Source organism: Melitaea cinxia, chromosome 14, assembly GCF_905220565.1.
Source record: "Melitaea cinxia chromosome 14, ilMelCinx1.1, whole genome shotgun sequence".
Taxonomy (NCBI): domain Eukaryota; kingdom Metazoa; phylum Arthropoda; class Insecta; order Lepidoptera; family Nymphalidae; genus Melitaea; species Melitaea cinxia.
In genome coordinates, this window is record NC_059407.1 from 6,167,465 (window position 1) to 6,194,293 (window position 26,829).

The 26,829-nt window shown below is 33.1% G+C and overlaps 1 protein-coding gene and 1 non-coding gene across 2 annotated transcripts; one reads left to right on the forward strand and one right to left on the reverse strand.

Annotated features, from left to right (window-relative positions):
- Positions 1-10,813: 10,813 nt before the first annotated feature.
- Positions 10,814-15,956, forward strand: LOC123659546 (protein extra-macrochaetae). Its single transcript, XM_045594755.1, has 2 exons — positions 10,814-11,277; positions 14,686-15,956. Exons 1-2 carry the CDS (start codon positions 10,894-10,896, stop codon positions 14,725-14,727), a joined length of 426 nt encoding a protein of 141 aa, XP_045450711.1. The 5' UTR covers positions 10,814-10,893; the 3' UTR covers positions 14,728-15,956.
- Positions 15,957-18,703: 2,747 nt separating this feature from the next.
- Positions 18,704-18,776, reverse strand: Trnar-acg. The gene has a single exon. It is a non-coding gene; the product is annotated as a tRNA-Arg (tRNA).
- Positions 18,777-26,829: the final 8,053 nt, after the last annotated feature.

The following is a 26,829-nucleotide window of genomic DNA, read 5'->3' on the forward strand; positions in this document are numbered from 1 at the left end:
TAATTAATCAAAGTGTGTACCATTGCTATCTATGCACTTTTGCCATTTTATCGGTAGTTCATTGATACCTTTACTAAAAAAAAAACACTCGGACAGGAATCAATAAAATGTTTGAAGGCGGTTTGGACTACTCCATCGGAGTTGAATTTTTTTTTCTCCTCTAATTTGGTAGCCGTCTGTTGAGCAGTGTGCGGTCTAGCGTTGTCTGGAAGCAGCTGTGGTCTAGAGCGATTGACTAGTCTCGGTTGTTTAGCAGCTAGCTTTTCCCCTCTCAGTTTGCAGTTGCACACAATCGACATCTGCCGTAATCGTCTGACCAGATTTAAGAAAGCTGTAGTGAACAACACCGGCACTAGTCCACCAAACGCTTACAAGTAACTTTTTTTGAGTCAATTTTTGCTTGAGGCAGGATTTGGCTGGCTCGCCAGGGTTCAGCCATTGCGACGAGCGCTTCCGACTATCGTACATGATCCACTTTTCATCAGATATAATGATTAGATTTAAAATTCCTTCATGATTGTGCCGGTTGAGTAATGTAACGCAGCCTGTCGGTCATGTGTACTTCATGAACATGTCCATCTTGTAATTAATTACAAGATACGCAGCTTAATAGTAGGCGGAAATAAAAAAATTGACAGTAAAAATTATAAAGAGCATAATTTTTTTTTTACTTTATACATTCTGTCTTCTCCTTTTTCGTCTTCCGCGACGTGTTGTGAATAATATACGATCTATAAAACAGCCGTGTTTGTAGTACAAGAGTATTTGTCTACATTGGCGTTTGGTAGTAAAAGTGTTAGTGTTAGGGTGTTTGCATACGCAGCTGTCGCAGCTGGCAGTGGCCCGATGTGAAAAGCGTAGTGCACAGATTCACAGAACTCAATAGCTCGGTAGGGAACTGGCACCTTACAGCGATGCTATCTGATGAGTTTTTCCAACATTTTCATTTTTTATTTTCATTGTTATAATAGATAATTTAGCACATTGGGTTCTTTTCCAACAATAGCAGCACAATTTATAAATTTCTCATTATTGATTAAAAAATCCGTAGAAAATGAGTTATTATTATTGATAAAAATGACAGTTACTCATTAAAACGATGGTAATAAAAATAAAACAATCTCAATGCACCAGCATACCGCAGAATAAACACAAATGCTTCATAGTTAAACAACCACACAATAGAAAACAAACTAAAACTCTAAACTGATGCTTTAACCAGAAACCGATAGTAAAAAAGCGCACAAACAAACCAATTGCGGCGTCAACTCGATAACAATACGTCCGTATCGCAGCATCTGCAATTAGGGCCACGAATAATTGAATCCAAAGGTTTAAGGGCGTTCCTTTCACCAAAAAACCAACATTCATAAAACCCTCATAACTTTAAAGTGAATCAAGATATCGGTCCCCGTATTACAACACCTGGCTTTCACCCCGACTCGGCTCTATTTTGTATTCAACTTGAGAACTACTCAAAAATATTAATAATGCTTTTTATAGCTCATTGGTTTCGCGGATTGCGAATATATTGTTAACGCGACCATTATGACTCGCCATTATTTCGTTTCATTGTACATACAACTGAAACGGCTAAACTCTTATTGGTGATGTAAACATTACTAGGGAACACAAACATATTTCTTAAAAATTATAACTATATAGGAAATATTCGTTGTATTAATATTCCTTACTCTATTTATTTCATACACTTGCATCCTGTTAGCTTAATGTAAAACATACTAAATAAGAAGTATTTTGTGGAAAGATATATACTAAGTCATCAGCATCATCATCATCATCATCATCATGAAAGAGATGTATGTAGAGATGTAGATCAGGAAAGATATGTACTAAGTACTTTATACTTATTAATAAAATAAGTACATTTATTCTTATGTAGAAACTACTCGACCCGTGCCCACTTCGTTGGGCGTTAATTATTGTTTTTATGATGCAAATATACAGTAAAGTTTTCATCTTACTCGATTTTGTCCGACCTGATTTAAACATACTATTATTTTTCACTGATTTTTGGTTCAAAAACAATAAAATATAGCCTATATCACTCCTGAATAGTGTAGCTTTCTGTTAGTGAAAGAATGTTCATGATCGGATCAGTATTTGGAAAGATTACTCCCTACAAACAATTAAAGTTAGAAACTTTACCTCTTTATAATACTAGTATATATTTATAGTATTGTAGATTGTAATTTGTATAAGATGATTTTTACTACATCTGATTAAAATGTACATATAAAATATATTACAGTGTGCGCAATTATCCAAAACTATATCAGGGTATATTTTTTACTATTGGGCAATATACGTCAAAGTGGGTGACACGGCTCAAGTCTGCTAGTACTAAAAAACTCTTAATTAATAATGCGGGTTCAGCTACAGTAGGCAGTTCTATGTGGTATTCAATATAGATTTAGTTGACGACACTTTTTGTTAAAAGGACAGACATTGATAGTGACAAATAAAAAATCACACTTGACGAAAATACTATATTAGTAAGTTAATTTACATTAATTTAGGTCACAAGGAACTACTATTATTGTTACATTAGACCATTCAGTCCAGTCTGTTACGTATGGCTATACTCGAAGTACTCAAAACAAAAATTAAATCCTTCTTACATTATCACATCATAATACATCATTCGAGCTGAACCCCAATCCGATACCTCTTTACGAATCATAATCCAATGTTCATTCATACTGACAACGAATGAGCAAAACGAATCCGTCTAATGGTCCTATAGTTCCTTTATCAGGGCCGAGTTAAGTGCCAACACAATGGAGGCAGCTCCCACGCGTGTCACAACACCCCTAACACCACATTGTCCAAACTACCGAGGTCCCTCAGTAATGCAATGTTTTCTGTTTCGCAATTACGAAACTTTTTTGATATGAATAATCAGGGTTCTTTAAAGACTGGTCGGTCGTTGTTGGGGTTATGTATCCCGATTGTAATGGTTCAATCCGCGTCGATCTCCGCCATTCATTATTGTAACGATTGTGGGAAAATAGTCGAAGTTTTATAATAAATCTGTGGGAGTTTCGTTTTGCTAACGCAATAGAATCGCTTTGTCTGAATTCATGTGTGAAATGTTTTTATAAACTTGTAATATAAACAAAAGAAAATGTAAAATAATATAGCGAAAAACCAGCACGTAAAAGTTTTTTTTATTTTTTATTATAATAATACTAGGAGTGTCTTCGCTCGAAATTGATAATATTTACATAGAGGCGGCTTAAATAGTTTATAATCATTATATAACAACAATTCATGACTTCTATGTACCAGATTTATGGTTTACCTTCCGTGCGTTAGAACTACCAGACTGCTCGCAAAGTTCGCTTCAATAAATACAAAATAAAATAAAATTTGAAAGCGGACTTGAGGTTTTATTGGTTTGAGTTACTGTGATTGGCACCTTTTATTGTATTGTTCATTTACACATATCACTGCTTCTATTGCGAACATGACTATAAAGCAATAATCAATGAATAAATATCTTTTAGCCTACCCTTGTACTCTTATCTAATATTAGCATGTCTAGACTATAGAGCTGTAGATGGAAGAACAATCTCAAAACTAAACCTCGAATTTGAAACGCGAAAATTGTACAGCCTGTTATTGAGAATTATCAATAAATTTGTATTTGCCGATTAGGTATTGCTACTCTCAGCGACCCGGTTGCGCGAGTTTGTTTGTCTAAATGTAAAATGAAAATCTACGAAGATTGCTAAAACTATATTGCAGCCACTAATCAATTAAAATAATAATTGAATTAAAGTTTAATAAAGCCAAGCTGGTTTCGAGCTGCTTTAATTTTTAATCATAAATTGTTAATTGATTGTAAATGCTTGATAGAGACCGTTTCGACTATTCATCGAAAGAAAACGTTACTCGCAACGTTATTTCACAACTTATTAATATTATATACAAAAGTGGTGCTTTTCTTACTGTCCCGTGCTATATATGACCCACTGGCCCACGTTTGAACTTGAGATTGTGTCGTATCTTATCTGTAATGCGTAATGTAGCTACAGCTACTAACTAAGATAATAGTAAAATTCGTTATATAAAAGCTTTTGAACTCACCCTCACCCGTATGAAAGAAAATATTACGTGGTCGCGTGACCGCCACGTGGGCCTCCCCCCACCTTCTCTGCGTTCATTACGCGATTGCTCGGTATTTGTTCATTGCACGCGCATGCTAGCGGACGTCTGCATTATTAAATGCCTTTTACGCTTATTGCAAATTAAACTCCCCTGCCTACATCGTAAGCATGTTATTAATCCTAGTCAGGGCTATCAAATTGTAATATCAAATTATGAAGATCATTAATCTAATTTTATATCAACTATTAATAAATTTTGAAATAAAAAGAACATTAAAACTGATATTATATTTTACTGTTAACTTTTCTTGCCAGTATCATCGTTCATATAATACTTGATGAATGACAATGTTTACAAAAAACATTACAGATATTCTTAAAAGATTTTCAAAATGTGATTTTATAAATCTACGCTATATATATTTACACAAATATATGAAATATACATTTTTGTATACAACATTGTTTATTAGTGTATTTAATTCCTATGTTAAGTATTCCAATATATATATATATTAAGTACTTAATACATAATCTCAGGATTTCAACAGTTTAACTGCTAGCAAATCTGCAGAAATAATAGATTCTATTACCTAAGCAATCTCTTAACATAAATGGAAAAACTTGGTGATTTAATAACAAAATCATAAAAGGATCGGTAAGATGCGCGTGCGCAGACGATCGGCCCACTATAATTATCCCGGCAACCTCTGACCCTGACCGCTTCCCACGCCGCAGAACTCTTGATTCACACGAGAACATGACCATTCCCACCAGAACTTACGATTATACTTGGACTATATGAAATTACTTATGAAATTACGAAGATTACAGTTACATACAGAAAATTTAACGATATTAAATAATTTTTGAAGAATTTATTGTGCTTCTCGATTTTAAACAACATTTAGCACAGTTTCTCAAGTTTTATAATCCGTATCCAGAATTTAAATTAATATTAAGCTTTGTAAACATAATATAAAGAACAGATAACCGTATCCCTGAGAATATAGCACTTCGTGCACAATAACTCCGCGCACGCTCCAATCTATTGATCTATGTCGATCAAAGCGATTGTTCAAGTGCATGCAGCGTATTCGATCTGCAATACTATCGCAGATACGCGGTCGTGCACGCGCTGACACGTGCCGGAAAAGCGCGTAATGAGCCCGCACCTGCATGCTACGAATTAAGGGATTTCTCGCGCCCTCCCGTGGGACCCGGAGGGAGCTCGCATCGAACTGTTTACCGTGTCAATAGGCACACACGGTATAATAACTGTGCTTTTATGGAATCCACATTTTGCATTATTTATTTCAGTATTTATGTCTAAGACTAATACATTTATAATTGTAAATTTAGACTGAAACATTGCAACACAATCCAAAAGACATTCGATCTGATTCGATTTAAGCATTACTAATAGGCGTTAAAATAATTTATAGTTCGACCATCGACGTTCGATTCCGTGCAAATATTTTAATTGTTGTAAATGCTTTCACGCACAGATCAATTGTCTTACATTTGAGTCCATTTAGGAAATGAATAGAGTAATATCGGGCTGATCAATCAGGGTGGTTCACGCGATGGGAGCGGCACGCGCTCGGCACTCCCACGACGAAGGGAGAATGTAAGCACTCCGCCCCGTGTCTAATGTACAGGCCTTAATGAAACTCGCTATTAAATAGAGTACAAAGTGAAATTGGACGTAGCAGTGTCGTTTACGAACTAATTAATATTTGTTTGGGTTTTGTTATTCGTGAATTAATTCGTAATGAAAATTGGGAAACAAAACAATTATTTTATCATTACTAAAAGTTATTTGCACTGCTTTGTACTGAAATACTCGCTTATCCCTATAAATGTACATTGTACTGAATTAATCAATTCTATTGTATGTCAATACGAAAGATAAAATCTAAATATTATATTCCGCGTTATTACGATTATTAAATAGCCTAAAGTTATGATATTATATATGATTACATAAAGTATTTAAGGTAGATTGCGTATAGATATTATTCTAACAAGTAAAACTTTGCACAATTTAAAATATAACACAATATAACAGTATGCGTCTTTGTGATATATGACTTAAAATATAACTTCACTAATATAAAGGACCGAAACTAATTCACACCTGCAAGAACAATGTTATGATGGACAGTTTTTTTTGTCTATGGCCACAAAAAAAGTCATAGACAAAAAAAATCTTTAAAGGACCTTGAGTTTGCTCAAGTGCTTATGTCGCTGATATTTTTATATTACTGTCTCTCAACCAGACAAAGGGTGATACCTGTTGCTTAAACAATTATATTGTCCGTAGCAAATTGCACGCAAGGTACTTAAGATTCAAAGTGAAATAGAAAAAATTCTTGTACGTGAGTGGACAATAATAAAATGTGTGAACAACTTTAAGCACGTTTCAACACCGGAACGGACATTTAGGTAAATAATTACCTGACAAATTAAAATTTATCGTGTAAAATAAAGGTTTACTTTACATTTTTTAATCTCATAAATGACGTCAAATGAATTCCATTATAATTGATTTCAATATAAAACAAGAGCTATTAATGCATACAGTACTTAAAAATCGAATTAAACTGTAGAATAATTAAACAGCATCGTTATTGATATCTAACTTTATAAATGAAAAAAATTAATTTCAAAAGTACATACCTATAGATACAATCTAAGTTTATTGGATTGATATTGGAATATGAATATATATGTATCGATAAACCAATTACTCAAATAGCATATTTAACATCAAATAACGGCCTAAACTTTTCAAATAAAGCAATTTACTACCTGAGTTCCTCACTCTTGTCCAAGGTGACTTTTTGTTGCTACATTTTTTTTTTCTTTTTAGTTCACTGTTAATATTACGATTCGGACCTTTGGTGCGACCAGAGGCGGCCTAAAGTCTTAAGTAATTTAAATTATCGCATCAAAAATTTTAATTACGTAAATAATACTTGTATAATATTGTGAAAGATAACCTTTGTAGACAAGTATCCGACTGACTAGGGTCACGTTGTAGACATTGATATTTAATTATTTATTTTATCCATCAGACTGATATGAGCAAAAAATCTTGCATTCATGTATTCGATTACATTTGATATGTTATATTAATTACTACTTAGTCATCGCCCAGAAGTCAAAATTCGACCATTATTAAAAATTTAAATTAAAGAAAACCAAAAAATTATGAAAATAAAGAACCTTTTTCAAAAAAATTTCAATTTGACTACAGACTGACAATCAACAAAAGAGAATAATATGCGTGTGTCAAATACATGATTGTGTGTGTAATTTTTTTTTATTGATTAAATATATTTTTATGCATAATTTAAAAAAATATATTAGCAATTAGCACTCCTTCTATATGTAAACTATAAGTGTGCGAAAATTCATACTCTTCCACGCATACATGTCCACGCAACTATCTTAAAAAGGGGTACAAAGTTTTTGCTTATATAGATATAATATTGAATAAAGTGGCAACGTTCATTTATGAACATAATTACAATGCACAAACAATTATCTTACAAAATAATACTTCGAAATCTCTACGATTAATCAGTAAATTATTAATTTGTTTTCAATAGTAATTGATCATTTTACAAACGCCTATAAATTGCAATATTTGTAAGTGAAACTATTTAAAACTTTGTGAGAATCCTAGTAAAGTTGTTGTCTGTAACCGTAAGCGAATAATTGTATTTGCACGCAAACGAAAAAAACCGACTCCAATTACCTCGATTAGTATATACGTAAGTAGACGAAAAAAATTAACAAACGCTTTAGTGGTCACTACGATTTTCGAAGGTTTCCCTCGATTTCTCTGGGATTCCATCATCAGATCCTAGTTTTCTTATCATGGTACAGCACTTGGCATATCTCCTTTCCAATAAAAAAAAAAGAATTATCAAAATCGGTTCACAAACGACGAAGTTATCCCCGAACATACATATATACAGTCGAATTGAGTAACCTCCTCCTTTTTTTTTAAAGTCGGTTAAAAATCTTAAAGATATAATTAATGGATGTTTTTTTTTTTAATTTGATAGAACTACCGAAAGGTTTAAATGTCAAAAAAAAGTCATACCGCACTTATTTTTAAAAATTTATGATCAGTAAACTCTGGCAAATTATCATAAATAGATTGACTCTTCAGAAATGCTACCACTCGTGAAACTCTCGAAAATCCGCATAACTTTTTACTGGGTGTACCGATTTTAATGATTTTTAATTTAATCGAAAGCCGATGTTTATCATGTGGTCACATTTAAATTTCATCGAAATCTGTTTACAACTTTTGGAGTAATCTTTGACAATGCGTATGTACTTGACTATTTTTTCGTCTACCTACGTTGTATTACTTGTCGATATAATTGAAGTCGGTTTTTCTTCGTTTGACTGCAAACACAATTATTATGTCATTGAATTGTGATTATAAACTACTATTAAAAATGTCGGATATGAAAAACAGCAACTTTACAGGAGAGCGCGGAGAGCAAAGTGTAAATATATATATAATAATATATATATTATAATATAAATAATGTATGTAATATATATACACATATATATACCATTTTACCAGGTAATTAATTGGGTGCTCCATTTACCTTAGCTTCCCAGCCTCCGAACCTGTCGCTGCAAAGTGGATGCCGTCACGTACGGCTATTGTTCCCTGTTTCCCCCCTCCCCCACATCAAACTCTGGACTCTAACATTATTGTTCGGACACGTCGTGATTTGTTGTAAATTCCTTGTAACACATTTATAAAAACGGACCATCAATTTGGTGATAAGAAACGTAATAACGATATATCACATATGATAAACCTGAAAATCCACTTTTGTTCTGTTGAAATACTTTTTATAGTCATTATAATCATTAACATTTATAAAAAATGGATCTTCAAACTATATGTTCAGGCATTTCTTCCGAACGACTTCACTAAATTGGATTTTTTTTTTGTGTTCAATAATTATATTGAACACAAAAAAAAAATCCAATCTCCAGGCACGGTTTGTATAATATGTTACTAACACATAATTTAATTTGATTTTGAATATCGATTTATTTCTAAAATAAATTAATCTTATTATATTATTATAATTATAAAAGAAAATTTAAAATATAGAACTATATACTTATTCACGAATAAAAAATATTGCAGTACGAAGTTCGCCGGGTCAACTAGTACATCTACGAGTATATACTAGTAAATTTAAGTAAGGTTTGAAATGCTGACATGTAGCTATATAGGTACATAATATTGTAAGAACTTGTGATAACGGTAAAAATTTAGGGCAATTTCTAATAAGCCGAAAACATCATTTGCTAACTAAATACCTTAAAAGAATCTATTACTTACCCAACTACGTTTTTGTCATAGAACAGAAAAAATTATTTATATATCCGAGAAAAATTAATAATAATTTTATTTATTTATTTTATACTTATTACGTATTTATTTATGTATGTATTATATTTTATGTATTTATGTACATGTTCATGTAAGTGTGTATGTAGTCAAGTATACATGTATTTTATATTATTAATTCTGAATAAGTTTATAGATTTATAATCATTATTATTAATCACTTGCACTTCTGTGCCCCGCGATAACAGCAATTCTCATCACCATGAGTAGACTGGTAAAGATCTCTTCTAGAGATAAGTTCGCCCTTGCTAACTTTGTTTGTAAATATGATTTTTACTTGTTTTTTTTTAAAGTGCAATAAAGAATATACACACAAAACACCACACCACAAAAATATTACAAACAAAGCATAAAGATAGTTACAGGCAGTGAAGTACAATGGGCGGACTTATGGCTTATTAGTCATTTCTTCCAGACAACCCAAATATAAAAAGGAAACTTATTATTTAAATTGGGTAGGTAGTGTAGATGTATAATAATCTTACATACAAATGTCTATATTCTAATATTTATAGAAAATGCATATATAAAAAAAGAAGAATAAAAATATTTATCTATTATTTTTCTAAGCTATTATTTTTTATCCTTTTTGTATATGTATACTGTATATTCGGTATTGTTGTAGCAAACACGTTGTAAAGTAATATATGAGTACGGATAGATATGTATGAGTACCGATAGGTACATAATAAAAAAAAAATGTGATAACTGAGCCTGTCTACACTGAATTAAAACATAATTACTCGTATTTATAACATTTGAAAGCCTTTAATAATAAGTAAACAAAACTAGAATGTAGAGCAACTGTTCTGAAATAAATTGGATAAATATTGTAAATCTAGCTAATTTGACTGCAATGTTATTTTTCCGTTTAATGAAGTACTTTGAGTAAATGTAATAAATGTTATTAGCAACTGTTATATGACCTCGTTGAACCGAAGTAAAAACAAAACCCTCAATGCATTTATTGTAAAAATAAAAAATAAATGCAAAATCAAATTAAGTCTCAAAACAAACATTACAGGACAAAGTGCGTGTCACGAGCGCAACGGCCTTATCCAGGGCCGCCCAGCGCAAGCAGACGCCGCGCACCGCCGCTGAGCCGCCATGGGAAAATCAGGCTTCGCCGCCCCCTCCGCGCGTATTGGCTCGCCCCGGCCCGCCCCGCGCCCCACCAGCAGCTATTAATACAACGTCGCGCCGCGCATCTTCTCATTCCTCGCTCGCTACTCAGCTAACGCACGCGTTTCGCGCCGCGATAATTATTACTAGTGTTCGTGTTTAGTGACCCTTAAAATGAAAGCCATATCGGCAGTGTGTGCTACTGGAGCGTCCGTGCCGGCTATCGCCAGCGGACGGGTGCAGAGGCACAGAGACGGCGAAAACGCCGAAATTCAAATGTATCTCTCCAAATTACAAGACCTGGTACCATTCATGCCAAAGAACAGGCGGATCTCAAAGCTGGAAGTAATCCAGCATGTGATCGACTACATCTGCGATTTGCAATCTGCTTTAGAAAATCACCCAGCTGTAGGACAATTCGAAGCGGAGGCTGCACTAGCGCCTGCGTGCGCTTCACCAACCAAGCCACAGCGGAGGCCACTTGGACCTCGCCCAGCGCCCAACACAATCTTACCTACTGACAAAACTGTATCATCATCACTGCACTCTAATCACACGGTAAGTTTAAAAATAAGTTAATAATCAAAATAACAAATTTAATTAATAAATGACAGTGGCGCTTTAATCTTCTAATTTGTAAAGTACAAATGCATATCTCTTAAATTTAATTTAAAAATACAAAATTTGTTTACAATGACCTTTTAAATTCAAACCTAGCACCACTTGAATAGACACTATTGCATAAAAACTTAATGAAATCGGTCTTGTCAATGTTTTTGCGGCGCGCGCGCACCTGCGTGTTTCGCAAGCGAGGGAAGGTAAAAGTGGAGATGCTGGGAGTTTCTCAATCCGTGTCGACGCACGATTTACTTTGTAAACAATTGTTTGACCTCACTTTATTTCTAAGTACATACTTTAATTTATCTTTGGATGACCGTTACTCGAGTACAGTAAATTACTTCTACCGTTTTTTTAATCACGTATGAATTAATTTAGATTGTTTTTATTGTGTTATCTTTATACGTATCTGTGTTCAAGTTCGAAAAACATGTTTTAAAATAACAAAAAGTTAAAATCAGTAAATAAGTAGTCACAATCTAGACCGCTACTCACGCATGCGTGACGGCTGTTTTGAATTTCAGCCTTGAAGCGCGGCCACCTGCGCCGGCGCCGCGTAAACGACCGTGTACTGACATACAATCTGAATATTCAAGACATTTATGCTGCCTCGTTTAGCATTCCGATTGACACCTGCGAATGACTACTCTAATTCTAGTACATAATTACGTTTAGATTTCCGCTGTTTTCGGATTAGATCGGCGAGGCTATAAATGCATCGCGGTGATGAGTTGGTCGTCGTTGCGGACGGCAGGTGCATCTCGCAGGATTTATTCGAGCGCCTTGTGTCTACGAGCTCGCAATGCGCGCTCGTTAATACTTGGTCGTGCCACGTAAATTTTAATCACTGCCAGTTGTTGGAACCGAGGGAAATGTTCAAAACAAGCGTGATTTAGGTGACGCATGGTGCCATGCGAAATTTACAGCAATGAAAGTGTCACGTATTTAGTGCATCTGACTTAAACAAAATTTATTCTTTTATTTTTAGTAACGGGTATATACAAGCTAATTTATTTAATGTAGTTAACACTAATTACATCCTGAAACAAGCTAAAGATCTGCTAACAACTTTATTGTTTAACCCAAACCTACTAGTTGTAAATTAACCCGAAGACGCCAACAAGAACTCGGAGATATTTACTAATACTCCTACACTATGCAGGAACTATCGGAATGTCGAGTAATTCAACCACATTCTTGAATACTAATGAGAATAATCAAATTTACAAGGACATTTGAACTAGAATACGCTGTCGCGAAAACAGTGATGCGGTCACATAGCTCCATATAAAAAATATATAAAAAATAAAATCAGCTTCGAGGTGATCGTGATGGAATTCCGAACTCCAACGTGAGCGTCGTGAGGCGGCATTTCACGGCGCTATCGCGAGAGGCATCGAGCGCCGCGCCGTGTGCCACAAACCGCGGTCACGAACATACGCCACGGCAACTATCGCAAGACGCGACTGTAAATTGTAACCGCAGCTGCCTGCCCCGAGGCTGTCACGATCGCGAAACTTATCATCGGGTCAATTCGATTGACAGAACGTCTATTTGGGTTTAAAACACTATTTTGTTACCCCGTTTTGTCTTCTTTCACTAAATCTGTTTGGTTTTTCACTGTAAACGCAATGAGCAGTTAAGTACCCATTAAACTGAATACAGATAGGCGTGTAATCCGTTACACCCCTCGCTTTACATCGCAGAGAACAACCCCAATTTATATCGTGCGAACTAATAATTTACGTATTACTTTTTTTTTAAAAGAAACGTATGTGATACAGTTATCTGTATTTATTAAATAAACGTATTTACTATTTTTACTTATTTATCATTAATTAACCACCCGCATGACACTCCTCTGCGTCGACGATGTCCATGCGATCTATTGGAGAACATAATAAATTAATAATTTATAATCGTTTGCTCGCAAACGAAAAAAAAAACCGACTTCAATTACATACACAAATAATACAACTTAGGTAGACGAAGTACTTGCTCACTACTACTTGGTCTCAATTAAATTTAAATGGGGCCACATGACACCGTTCGATCTTCGACCTTTTGATTTAAAAAATCATTGAAATCGGTCCATCTAGTCAAAATTTCTGGGTGTACATAAAAAAAACAGTCGAATTGAGAGCCTCCTCATCCTTTTTTGTAGTCGATTAATAACGTAACAAATATGAAGTTAATCATTTATTACTTATATTAAGTACAATATTTACAATGAAAGTTCTAATATCTTAGATAAATTGATGTATTCAACTCAGTGGCTCGTGACCACCTACACCTAAGTTCCCGTCATCATCAGAAGGTGGTCGGTTCAGTCGCAATAGCAGACAATAACATACCGCCAGGTGTCTACGCCCACGCTCACCGTTCTCCCGCGCCTCTGAATATCTTTATTCTCCGCTTACTTCGTACATAAATCGCCCATGTGAAAGTTTTACGATCACTACGCTTCTTCGAAATAATATAGAGGCGAGGCCGTGGCGTTGCGTAGACAATGCATCTGCACCGCGAAATGTCTTGGCAAACCTCTGCCGGTCTGCACACGTGCAACATTTTCGCCGATCGTTCGGTTTCCATCGACGATCGATCGAGGGCATTGTGCTGGTAACGGTCGTTCACAGCTGCGTGTGAGTACACGTGACGGCGCCGGTGGCAGATAGCTAAATAAATGCAACGTACCTATTCATTATCCAGCCGACAATGCTTCTCTCATAAAGGGATTTCACGTGTTCGCCTCGCGAAGTCCCGATCCGTTCGGGACATGTGCGCTCTCCCTTCAGTATGTCTGTAAATAGGGTATGGCCACGTGCGGCCGTTCAGCTGTGTCGCGGATGTGCGCGGACGGGAAGCGGTAATCTAACACGTAGGTACTCAGAGTTTGAAACTCGGAAAGATGCTCCAAATACGGCAATAAAAGTATTGCTTATGATAAAGCTCACGGTATATACAACAAATGTAATCATGTTTATTAAAACACCGACTACTGAATACTCATCGCTATTGATACTGAGAGCCTTTGACCAGACGCTAATGAATTAAAACAGTGTTGAAATACAACGCATATGTGGTGACAGATGGCCGGACGCGGGCGGGATGCGCATGTGCTACTCGATACACTATTTGTCACAATCACTAATAATCGTAATAACATTCGGTAGGAGGGTCGAATTTATTTGACCTGTACTATTTATATTAAAACATGATTCGTTGAGTAATTAAACTGTTAATGCCGTCAAATAATTATTTGATAATTATTAATGGCCCTATTTTTGTTAGGAAATATTTTAATCTTCGAAACTCAGTTATTTACTAATCTCTTTTTCTTTGTTACAGACACCGGAAAAACAAGAACAACCGGATAGGTCGATGTGCTAAGTGATAATTAGATTTAAGGACTCATATAATTATGATGAATGTTAAAATACCTCGCGGTGCACAGGACGCTCTACGAAGATAGAATCGTCGATATCTGTACAATTGGACCGGGAGCCTCCAGCCTCAGTTTCAGAGAAGTTCATCTCGCGATGATATCCTATGTACGATCTCGTTAAGATCAATAAATGTTAATTTAATTATTTTGTGGCATTATGCTAAAGACTTAAGCATTGTAATGCAATCGGCCGGCGTCCTAGGTCGGCAGGGCGACGGTTTGTTTTGTTATTATGTTAATGTAAAAGCTTTATTAGTTATTAATTTAGTATGGTGTAGATGAACGAGCGTGTAAATAATTATGTTGAGTAGTTTACGACATCTAGACAATTTTCTGCTTTTCTCTTACGAAATTTTAATTGTATTGTGATTGTGTTGTATGTAATATTACATTTCTTTTGGTATATAATATTTCAAAAAAATATTTTCTCTTAGACTCTTAGTTTAAAACGTTGCTTCCATTAATATCAAAGAATTGAATCAATTCAAAGTTGATTTACATATATATTATAATTTTATTTTAATATTCATTAGTGTGATTATGCATGGCGCTTTTGTTCGTCTTCTAGATTATAAAACTATTATTGTAAGTACTAAACGCAATATTTTCTTTTCATTAATTTATCATGATGCGTTTAGTAAGACTTGTAAATATTGTACGTATAAAAAAATATATATAAAATTTTAGTAAAAATTATCAAATTTGAAACACTATGATTTTTATATTGAATATAAGGTTGAAATGCTTTAATTATCTTATATAATTCTTATTAATTATGGTGTATTATGATTTAAAACAGACTGTTATAGTTTTAGTTATTCGGGATGTGTAGCAGTTTAGGTGATCAAACTAATCATATTGTTAAGAGAATATGCTGATAATTTATGTTGAATACAATCAGATGTAAGACTATTCATTTCAGAAAATGTTGGTGTTTACCATTATACCTTAATTCAAATTACTGTTTCTACAAAATATAAAAAATACAGATCACAATTTCTGTAATTAGTTTTATCATCATTTGTTTTACGAACAATTTACTTAATATCAAAAAGTATCATTTGACTGATCTAGATTGTACATCCGACTATTATTTTATTTCGTTTCAATGCACTGATTTTCCTATTGTATAATTACCGTTAAAAGGACAAAAAATAAAACAATATTATCAAAATGTTTTTTTTTTTTTAATTATGATCTCCTGAAACTTCAGAAACAACAAATTTGATCTACATAATCTTCTATATCTATAAAATCGTTAGGCCATTCATACGAAATCTCAAAAACCGCTAGACGCAATTAGATGAAATTTAGCAGGGTCAGGTAGGTTGGTGGGGTAGGTATTTTATAGTCGGTAGACATCCGCTAAAAGAACGGATTTTTCAATAAGGCCGCATTAAAGAGGTGTAAGGGCCCTTACAAGTTAGTTTTTTTTTCTACAAGCTTGAAATTCGACAGAGATAGGTATATAGGTACTGGTTAGTAGAAATTTTCTAAGAACGGATTTCGCGACAAGGGTCGCATTAAGTATGTTTGAGGGTTTTCGAAAGATTTTATAAAAGTCCTTATTTTTTAGGCTATAAACATGAAACTAGAGACATGGCAGACAAAGGCAGAGAGATAGTTCATAGTTAGTAGAGGTCTTCTAGAACGGATTTCGTGACTAGAGCCGCATTAATAAGGTCTAAGGACTGTTGAAAATTTTTCTTAAAATCTTTCATTTTGGTGCTATGAACTTAAAATTTGACAAATACGTATTTAATAGTTTGTAGACGTCCACCAAAAACGGATTTTGTGACAGGGTTGATCTAAAGAGGTCTAAGAAGACCTCTTTATTCTTAGACTTCTTTAGTGGAACACTCGCTTTTAAACATTTTTATAAATACTAAATTTTGTACTAAAAGCTTTACATTTGGCAGGGAAATGGTTAATATTTAGTAGACATTCTCTAGGAAACGATTTTGCGACTAGAGCAGTATTTAAAAGTTCTAAGAGCTTTATTATGTAAGTTAGCTTTAGTAAGTGCTATATACTTGAAATTTGACAGAGAGGTAGTTAATAGTAAACCACCTAGGACAGATTTTGCGATAGGAACGCATTAGAGGAATCTGAAGACTCTTGGCAATTGTTATAAAATACTATATTATTTGTGCTACAAACTTGAAACTTAGCAGAAAGATTACTAATAATTAGTAGAAGTCCGCTAAGATCGGTTTTTTCGATAGGGCCGGCTTGAAGGGATTATGTATTAGGGCTCTCATCATTTTGTATGAAAGTCCATCAATTTTAAAAACTTCCAAAAAAGGTTTTTTTAATTCGATTCTATTGTTTTCAAATGTATGCTACCTCAGAACTTTTGATTTGGTGGACCGATTTCGATGATTTTTTTTTACCCGAAAGATGTTGCGTGTCATCTCAATTAAAATTAAATAGGACCACCCATTTCATGTTAATTGAGATCTAACCAGTACATTTCGTCATATTCTTTTTCGTCGTAGTCAAGGCTCAAGGCTCGTTTGGCTGTGCACGAGAGGATTTGGTTCCAACACTCATGTACGGAAGTGAAAGTTGGGCATGGCAGAAGAAACCTGAAAGCAGAATAAATGCAGTTGAGATGAGAACGATAAGAATTTTGATAGGAGTTAAACTGAGTGACAGAATACGAAATAGTGAGTTATGGAAACGTTGAGGTCTGAAAGAAGATGTAGTGACAAAAATTGAGAAAGGTATGCTTGGTTTTGGTATAGTTTGGCCATGTCGAGAGAATGAGTGAAGAAAGATTGACGAAAAAAGTGTATTAGGCGAGTGTGAACGGAAGGGTCGGAAGGGGTAGATCTAGGCGAACGTTTCGCGACTAAATATGGGACGTCTTGAAAAAAGGCCAGGTCAAGAGTATCCTAAACCGAAGAACATGTATGAAGGGAATAATGAAAGTGGACGAAGCAAAAGAAATATGTAAGGGTGAAAGTGGAATATCCAAGTGAAAAGAAGTGGTCACTGCCTACACCTACGGGAAAGAGGCGTAATTATATGTATGTATGTATGTATGTACTTTTTTATCGCCCTATATGTTGTATTATACCGCATAACTTTTCACTGGGTATACCGATATTAATAATTCTTCTTTTAATCTAAATCTGATGTTTGTCATGTTCCATTTAAATTTGATCTAGATCTGATAACTACTATTTGAGTAATCTTTGATACCGCGTATTTACTTGACTATTTTCGTCTACTTACGTTGTATTACTTGACGATGCAATTGTAGTCAGTTTTTTTCGTTTGCGAGCAAACATAATTATTATGCTACAAGCTTGAAATGTAGTTTAAAGTTATTAAAAGTCCGCTTAGAATGGATTTTGTGATAGAACCGGATTAATGTGGTCTAAGGGCTCGAGAAAGTTTGTATGATAGTCCTTAATAATAATAAATCTATAGTTATGTCTAACAAAGTTGATAAAAAAAGTAGTAGGTATATCTTTAACACTGACTATAGCGATAATGAGATATAATTATTTATTGTCAATCAAAATTGTAGAAGTATTACATTTTTTAACAGAAAGTTGAAAAAAATCGTGAAAACGGATGCAAGTATCACGCGATTGCATCACGGCCAATTATCGCCACTACAATATTTGATCAGCTGCGCTTGTTAGATTTTATAATAAAAATTTCCATTTAAAAATAAACGTTATTACGCTGATATAACGTTGAATGTAGTTAAATCACGCTCACTAATTGCGAACAAACTAATGTATGTCATATTAATACAACAGTAAGAGCTAATGTAATAACGGGCCTCTCGTGTTTGTCCATCAAACATTAGCTCAATGTCGTTTCTATTCAACAATATGGCTAATTAGATGCTTAAGTAATGTAAATATATGATTTTATAAAATTATCAAAAACAATGCGATGTTGCGACCCTGCCAGGATTCGAACCTGGAATCTTCTGATCCGTAGTCAGACGCGTTATCCGTTGCGCCACAGGGCCAGTTGTGAAATCTTGTGAAATAGCTATTCTTCATGTCAAAATAGCTTTATTATAACTGTTTGCTAACGAAAAAAAGATTAACTTGAATAAGATCGACAAGTAATACAGTAACGTAGGTAGACGCAAAAATAATCAAAAAAATAGGCATTACTAAAGATAACTCAAAAAGTACTTGTCAGATCTCGATCAAATTTAAATGAGACCACATGACAACTATCATATTTCGATTTAAAAAAGAATCATCGAAATTGGTCCACTAGTTTATTTATTTATTTATTTATTTATTTATTTATTTATAGAACACCAACAAAGTATACACCAAATTTCAAGTACATATACAATAACAGTAGAGTCTGAGTGTAACTTTAATTATAGGTGATAACTACATTAAATTTGGGTTTAATTTTAGTTATGAAGTAACACATAAAAAAATACAGTCGAATTGAAACTACCTCCTTTTTTGAACTCGGTTGAAAATAAATATGCATAAAACTTTATTTATATGTTATTATTTTTCCAATTACGAATACATATTATGTAAAGTATTAAAATTAAAAAATATTAACCACTGATAAGTATATCTACAAATATTATATTATATATTATTTATTATAATATATCTACACAAACATTTTTTATGTATTAATTAAATTAAAAAATTTTTGATTTTATGTATGTAAAAATTGTAACATCTCCGAAAACAACGTCTTTTAAACGTCTGTGACCTTGTTAACCTCTCAGTAATTTATTATTTTTTGTCAAGTCATAATAAGATTAAAATTAAATATATGAAAAAAAAATCTCACAAGAGTAATTCGACCGTATCATCCGAAACATATGTATATAGAGAAGTTGTTTGTCTAATTCATGATCGTGCAGCCAAAACTGATGGACGTAGAAACGTGGATTTTTTTTTGTTACACATTTGATTTTTTTTTTCGCTTCGATAAAATAAAGAAGAGGAGCGACAATTATTATTTGAATAACAAAAATCTTCCACAGACCATTAGATTTTATAAATATTTACTAATTGTTTAAAAATATCAAGACAGTTGATAGCTCCACACCTGTTTGCTAATTTTATACAGTAACAGTTTGAAGAATAGATTATACATAGTAATAATTATTATAGAACTACTCTTAATAGTAAAGCTGACATTATAGTTCTTTATCTGTGTGTATTTTGTTTGTGTAATCTACTGGTAGTGCAGGCTTAGAGTACAAATGTACCAGTCGCACTAAACCGTACCAAATCTCTCGTACTGATAAGCTATCAAGTGATAACACTAATGTGATTACGCAGGTGTGCCCGCGTCGCACCACTTAGCGCGACCTTCGACCAGCGCAAGCCTTTGTACCTATTGTTAATTTTTTATCTAGATTATTAATTATTAAGATTAATAATCATTATTTATTTACGAGAATTTATTTGGTTTTATCTAGATTAAAAATGGCAATTTTTTATCAATGAACAATAAACTTTATTCATTGTGTTATATAAAAACTATTATTTCCTCTAAGCAAATGTTGAGCCAATAAAAAATCATGTTTTAGAAAAATTATGGTTTATCAATATGCAAAGTAAGTAAGGTGTAGGCTGGATGAGGATTGCGGAAGACCGGGATGTCTGGCGCGAACTTGGGGAGGCCTATGTCCAGCAGTGGACTGCAATAGGCTGAAGTGAATATGCAAAGAAACAAGTTCCTTTTAAAGGTAGATAGATAAAACAAAACTAAGGTTACGATTAAGTTAGTATACCAACCCGCCCGCCAAGCGTGGTGACTATGGGCAACACACATGAGTTCACGCCACTTTTGGCGCGAACTTGTGAACGCTATGTCCAGCAGTGAACTGCGCAAGGAGCGAATAGGCTTAAGTGATGAAGAAGTCGTCTAGTATAGGTAAATAAAATCCGAAAAGTCATGTATTATATACTTAACAGGAAATGTTTACACATTTTACATAAAAAAAGGCAATTGTTATTCATATTCAAAATAATTGTGTTTGCTCGCAAACGAAAAAAAAACCGACTTCAATTATTCATCGATGAGTAATAAATACAACGTAGATCGACGAAAAAATGGTCAAGTAACTACGCGTTATCAAAGATTACTCAAAAAGTAGTTATCAGATCTCGATAAAATTTAAATGGGACCACATGATAAACATCCGCTTTCGATAAAATCAAAAATTATCAAAATCGGTACACCCAATAAAAAGTTATTGCGGATTTTCGAGAGTTTCCCTCGATTTCTCTGGGATCCCATCATCAGATCCTGGTTTCCTTATCATGGTACCAAACTAGGGATATCTCCTTTCTAACAAAAAAAGAAATATCAAAATCGGTACATCCAGTAGAAAGTTATGCAATGTAGGTTGACGAAAACAGCGTCAAGTAAAAACGCATTATTAGATATAACTCGAAAACTAGTTGTTAGATCTCAAATAAATTTAAATGGGACCAATTGGCACACACCAAATTTTGTCGAAATCTGTCCACCCGGTCAAAAGTTCTGATGTAACTAACATAAAAAAAAAATACAGTCGAATTGAGAACCTCCTCCTTTTTTGGAAGTCGGTTAAAAATACTGGCAAATTTTATGTTAAAATGTTATGTCGAGCTGCGTGTTTTGTTCGCGTTAACTTACAAACAAGTATAATATGGTAATCGTTGCACATAAATTTATTGTACTATTTTAGATTTCATAATATTATGAAAATAAAATAAAAGCCTAATTGAAAAGAACTAGCTCAGGTGTTTACAGGCTTTTAACATTAAAAATATTCCTATCGTTCTTAATTACTCTGTTCTATGCTTTTAAAACATTTCCAGATATTAGTAAAATATGCATATATACAGAATTCGATTATATCTTGATTTTATTTTTCTGTGTAACATTTAACTTACATTGTTGCGTAGTTATGTGGGACACTGATAACCAAATGACTTCTTATTAGTATTCGTGTAAACACTAACCTGGCACAAAGAGATACACAATCACCGTTGTGGTATGATAAAAATTATATTCATTAGTGAATTATAGGTGGATATTTCTCTGTAAAGTGGGCAACTCATTGTCTTAGACCGATAGGTAGGTATATTATGAAAAATTTAGTTCATTTTTTGTAGGTAGTTAACTTAAAAAGATAATCAATAATATTGTACGATGGAGAGCGGTAAATAAGGGAATTTACCGTTCTCCATCGTACAATATATCTATACAAATAAGTAAAATTGGAGTGTCTGTTTGTAATATTAAAATAACCGCTTTTTACTAAATGTATATACACGATGCATATACCATAATAACATTTTTTACAATTTTTGTCTGTCTGACTATCTGTCTGTTTGTTCCGGCTAATCTCCGAAACGGCTAGACTAATTTTGACGGGACTTTCACTGGTAAGGAGTAAGGAGTAACTGAGACTAGACTTTTATTTTAGAAATTTATTCATTTTATAACTCTGCGCACTGAACAATAACTTTTTGTTACACTCCACGCGGACGAAGTCGTGGGCACAGCTAGTATTAAAATAAAGTTTAATACATCAAAAACGATTTCATTTCAAATATCAAAAATCTCACAACATGACCCTCTGGATGAAAAGGTGTTTGTCACAAATTTTTTTTCCATAGATATATTTAAAATTCAATGTACTTCACTGATACTATCAGATGAATTCATCTTTTAATTAAATAATACACATAAAAAACTAACAATATTTACCAATGTAACGCACAGTTTCCTTACAGGCTATTATAAGATTTAATGTTCGTTACTGTCAATGATTATAGGTTAAAAAAATTTTGACCTGTGGGAAAAACTAATCACTGTTCGTTCAGACAAGAATTGGCTTAAAGTTGCCCAATTTGCAAAGAAATGCCTAGGTACATAATATTATGAAGGACTTAAGTTACAAAAGAATTATAACTTTAATTTTTTTTTATATAGTTTCTTGTAAAAATTTAACTAATTATGACAAACAAAATCGCATAAAACAAATCACAAAAATTTTAAGCATATAATCTCTTTTATGTAACTATCCACTGCGCATACCGGTTTCATCCTGGATTCCATGGAAAGATCGAAATAAAATACCCTTTATGTTTTTAAATCCCAATTATCGTTAAAATCTTTCTGCTCCCCAAATATTGTCTGCGTGAAAATTTTGTCTGAATGTTTTTTCATCGTATAAATCTTTTCCATAATCTTTACCGATTTCCACTGCAATATCTTTCTGTTCATTCCAATAAAATTAGCAACTGTTGACTTTATTGCTATTCTAGTGCGGTACTGTCGTTGGGTGCTTTTGACTCAAACATCAGATAAACAGAGTGTTTATTTACGACCTTTTTACTTTAAAAATGCTATCGTAAGCCATAATATACATTTATTACGTACATACCTACTTAGGTATTAAATACCAAACAAGTCCTTGAGGCTATAAGAATTGAGTATTGAATATTGTTAACTTCTGTTTTCCTAATTATACTTACTCGCAAACACACATCAAATAACAGTAATTAAATATTTAATAGATGTTAGCAAATATGTATTTTAAGTATAACTCATATCCTTTATTCCTATTAAGTCAATCTTCTTCAAAGATTTATTTAAGTCTATGACAAGGCACACAAATAATCTCATATCTATTTTTTATACGGAAACGCTAAAAATATTTATTACTAGTGTTATCACACTACATCATAATCATAGTTTCTAAGATATAGCGGTACTCGCGGACAGGTGGGCCGTCAGGTGTTTGCACTTGTGAGGTGTGAGCGCACCGACTCTGATAAGAATACTGATAACAACAAGCATGCCGAAGCGCTCTAGTGTTTACTTTGAAGCTTTGGCTCTCCTTCAATACCTACCTAAATGAAAAGTCTTCTAAGCAATTACTAAGTCGTTAATGCTGTAATTGGTAACTGCTAACCATGTTTGTATCAACTTACTGTTAATGTTTACAATTTTATTTAAAAATACGAAATCATTTTTTAACATAATAATTATTGGTTTTAAATTAATCATTATGGCGCGCGTTATTACGTGTACCTCGTACGAGTATTGTATTATTCATGTGAAAAGAAGATGGTACATAAAATTTCATTAAATAAATATGTGTAATATATTAATTTCCTTTTTTCTAAAATATTACAAATCTGTAGTCAACTGTTCAAGTTTTGTTACCTAATCAGACAACAAAATGACGGTTTTTACACCAATGTCACACACACATCAAAATTACATATTACATGTGACATTAGATACATATTTGTTTATTTAATTTTATTTGCGGACGTATTGTAAAAATAAATCGCACTAAAACACTACACAGACGTCATGTCGAATTTTTCAATATTAATTAATTAATTAATTATATATATATATTAATATTCATAAATTATTTAAATTATATTATGACTCAAAGTATTTAAAGGTAGCTCACTAAATCAGGTACTCCTATAAAATAATATTATATCTTAGTCTAAAATCACTCATACTAAACAAAACTGAATAATACTCGGCTCTCTTACTCATACTTCAAAATAATACTAGCCTACAAACAATGATTGGATAAAATATCTGTTGATAGAAATAAGATTTTATTATTAGTATATAAATGTATTGGACTCGACAGCCACATGGTAGTCGTTCATTTTCCTGCAAAGCAAAACACGAACATTGCAAGGAGCTGTGTAAACAAGACAACACAACGACGTTTCATGTCGCTAAGCATGTCCACAATTACTTGCAACGATGCGGATTCGTAGCAAATTCGGTCTTATTTCTTTGGTATTATGGAGTTCACAATGGTCGATAGTTTGTTGTGAGTTATGTTACATTGATTACCGCAACTGATTGCAACAAAAGGTGTAACTGAGAAACGCGGCTGTATTACCCATAACAAAGTAGTTACTATTTAAAACACTATTGCTATGTATTTCTTGGTTTCAGGAAGTTTACAGTGAAAATTCTTATAAATGAGTTTATGGCCATTTTTCCCATAGATGCCATTTTTCCCAGACAACAGTCTGGGAAAAATGGCATCTATACTTATGTCATAACTCCACCCTTTGTACTACACAATAAGAATATTTTTAAGCATGTATTTGTAGTGTAAAATAAAGTATAAAAACACAAATTTTATAGAAATTTTATTAGTCTAATAAAAACATTAATATATGATAATTACGTAAAGATTATTAAAATGTTTGTGCTGAATACATATTTAGGTATACATAATGTTATATTAATTCATATTATTTTCCTAACAAGGTTTCCTTAGCATTACGTGTATGACAACTAAAGACTATGGGTTACAATCCGGGCAAACACCTTTTTTTATACAACTAGGTCGACAAACAAACATAGGGCTCACATGATGGTAAGCTGAGGAGTGGGTACCTGAGAGACTTTTGAAAAATAGGTATTTGAATAAAATGTTCCTGTCGTCTGTGTGAGTAATTTATATAACATAACAACATAACAATACACTTTATTGTACATCAAAACAGAAATAATACATATCAGATTTATTTTAACAAAGTATCATAAGGTACAAAGGACGGCCTTATCGCTGAAAAGCTAAATTAATATTATATTTAAACGTTAATTGATAAAATTGGATGTAATTCATGACGTTAAAATCTATTTACCAAAATTAAGCTTAAGATCTTGAAGATAACTGTCAAAGACCAGGTGGACGCACTAAACGCGCACTAAATGCACTGTCTTGCAGACTTAAAACCACTACGCAAACAAAACATTAGCCCCATTAAACCGATTATATTGCTGATAAATATAGACGTCGTACGAACACTTGTTTTCTTCGGTAATCTTTATAGATAATGAAGTTATTCTAATGTATTGATAATAGCTAGCGACAGGAAATAAACTGGACCGTACCGAAAGAGAGACCGAAACACAAAAGTGTCTTTAGACATTTTTTGCTTATAGTTTTAATACATACTTTTCTTTTTTTAATATGACTATTATTATTTTTTTTATTTCACCGCTAAGCCTTTGGTATAACCGAAGATCTATCAAAATTATTCCATCATTCCATATAAGTCAAACATGATTGAATGAGTGTGTGAAGCTCAATAAATACAGCAGCAAACCGAAAACATTACATCCAAGATTTCTTCTCTAGTTAAAATAATTTCTTTAATTTTCAATGGAAATAAAAATAGAAATAAGAGTCATTACGACGAAATAGTAAAAGCGTGCAGGAAACATTAAACCAGTTCAATATTGATTTCGTTGCGGTGTATCGAACTTGTTAACCTTTCACGAAACTACTCTTCTCCATTATTCATACTTTAATGTCTTAGAATGAACTTTGCGCTTAACCACCAAAGTGATTACTAATATTCATATTCATTCATATAATTCACTTATTATTTACTATTAGAATGACAAAAGCAATCGTGAAGTAAACTTATTTCGATGTTTGTTTCGATTGTTGTGTTTGTTGTCTTGTTATTGCTTTTAAAATATACATATAATAAAGACCTCAATATTTCTATTACTATTAAATGGGTAATATGTACATAAAATGAAAATAAAAACAAGATAGGTAAATTTGATAGCAAAGCTGTAAACATCATTGAAATATTTTATTTATTTTAATACCGAGGAATATCGGATACGCACCCTCAGATATTAAAGTTGAATATTCAATAACGATAAGAAATGTTCAGTCAGGACTCAGAGCTACTACTCGTATTATATTCAAGCGAGAGGTCGGCGAAGTGAAACGTTACGGACTTTTTAAATATTCAAAGAGTGTAAAGGGCAACAGCGCTGCGCAATACGAACACATATTTCCCTCGGGTCTTCGCCTGCCCTAAGTATTTATAATACTGAACCTTACCTATTTATATATGTACTTTAGTGTTTTTTTTTTTTCAAAAGTTTTATGGTTAAAACCATTAAGAATATGTATCAATTGGTATCAGTTGGTAATAAGTTAATTTATCCATATAAAGCCTCGATAGAAAGTACGTATTTGCAAATTACTGTATCTTTACATTTAATTTTTAAGA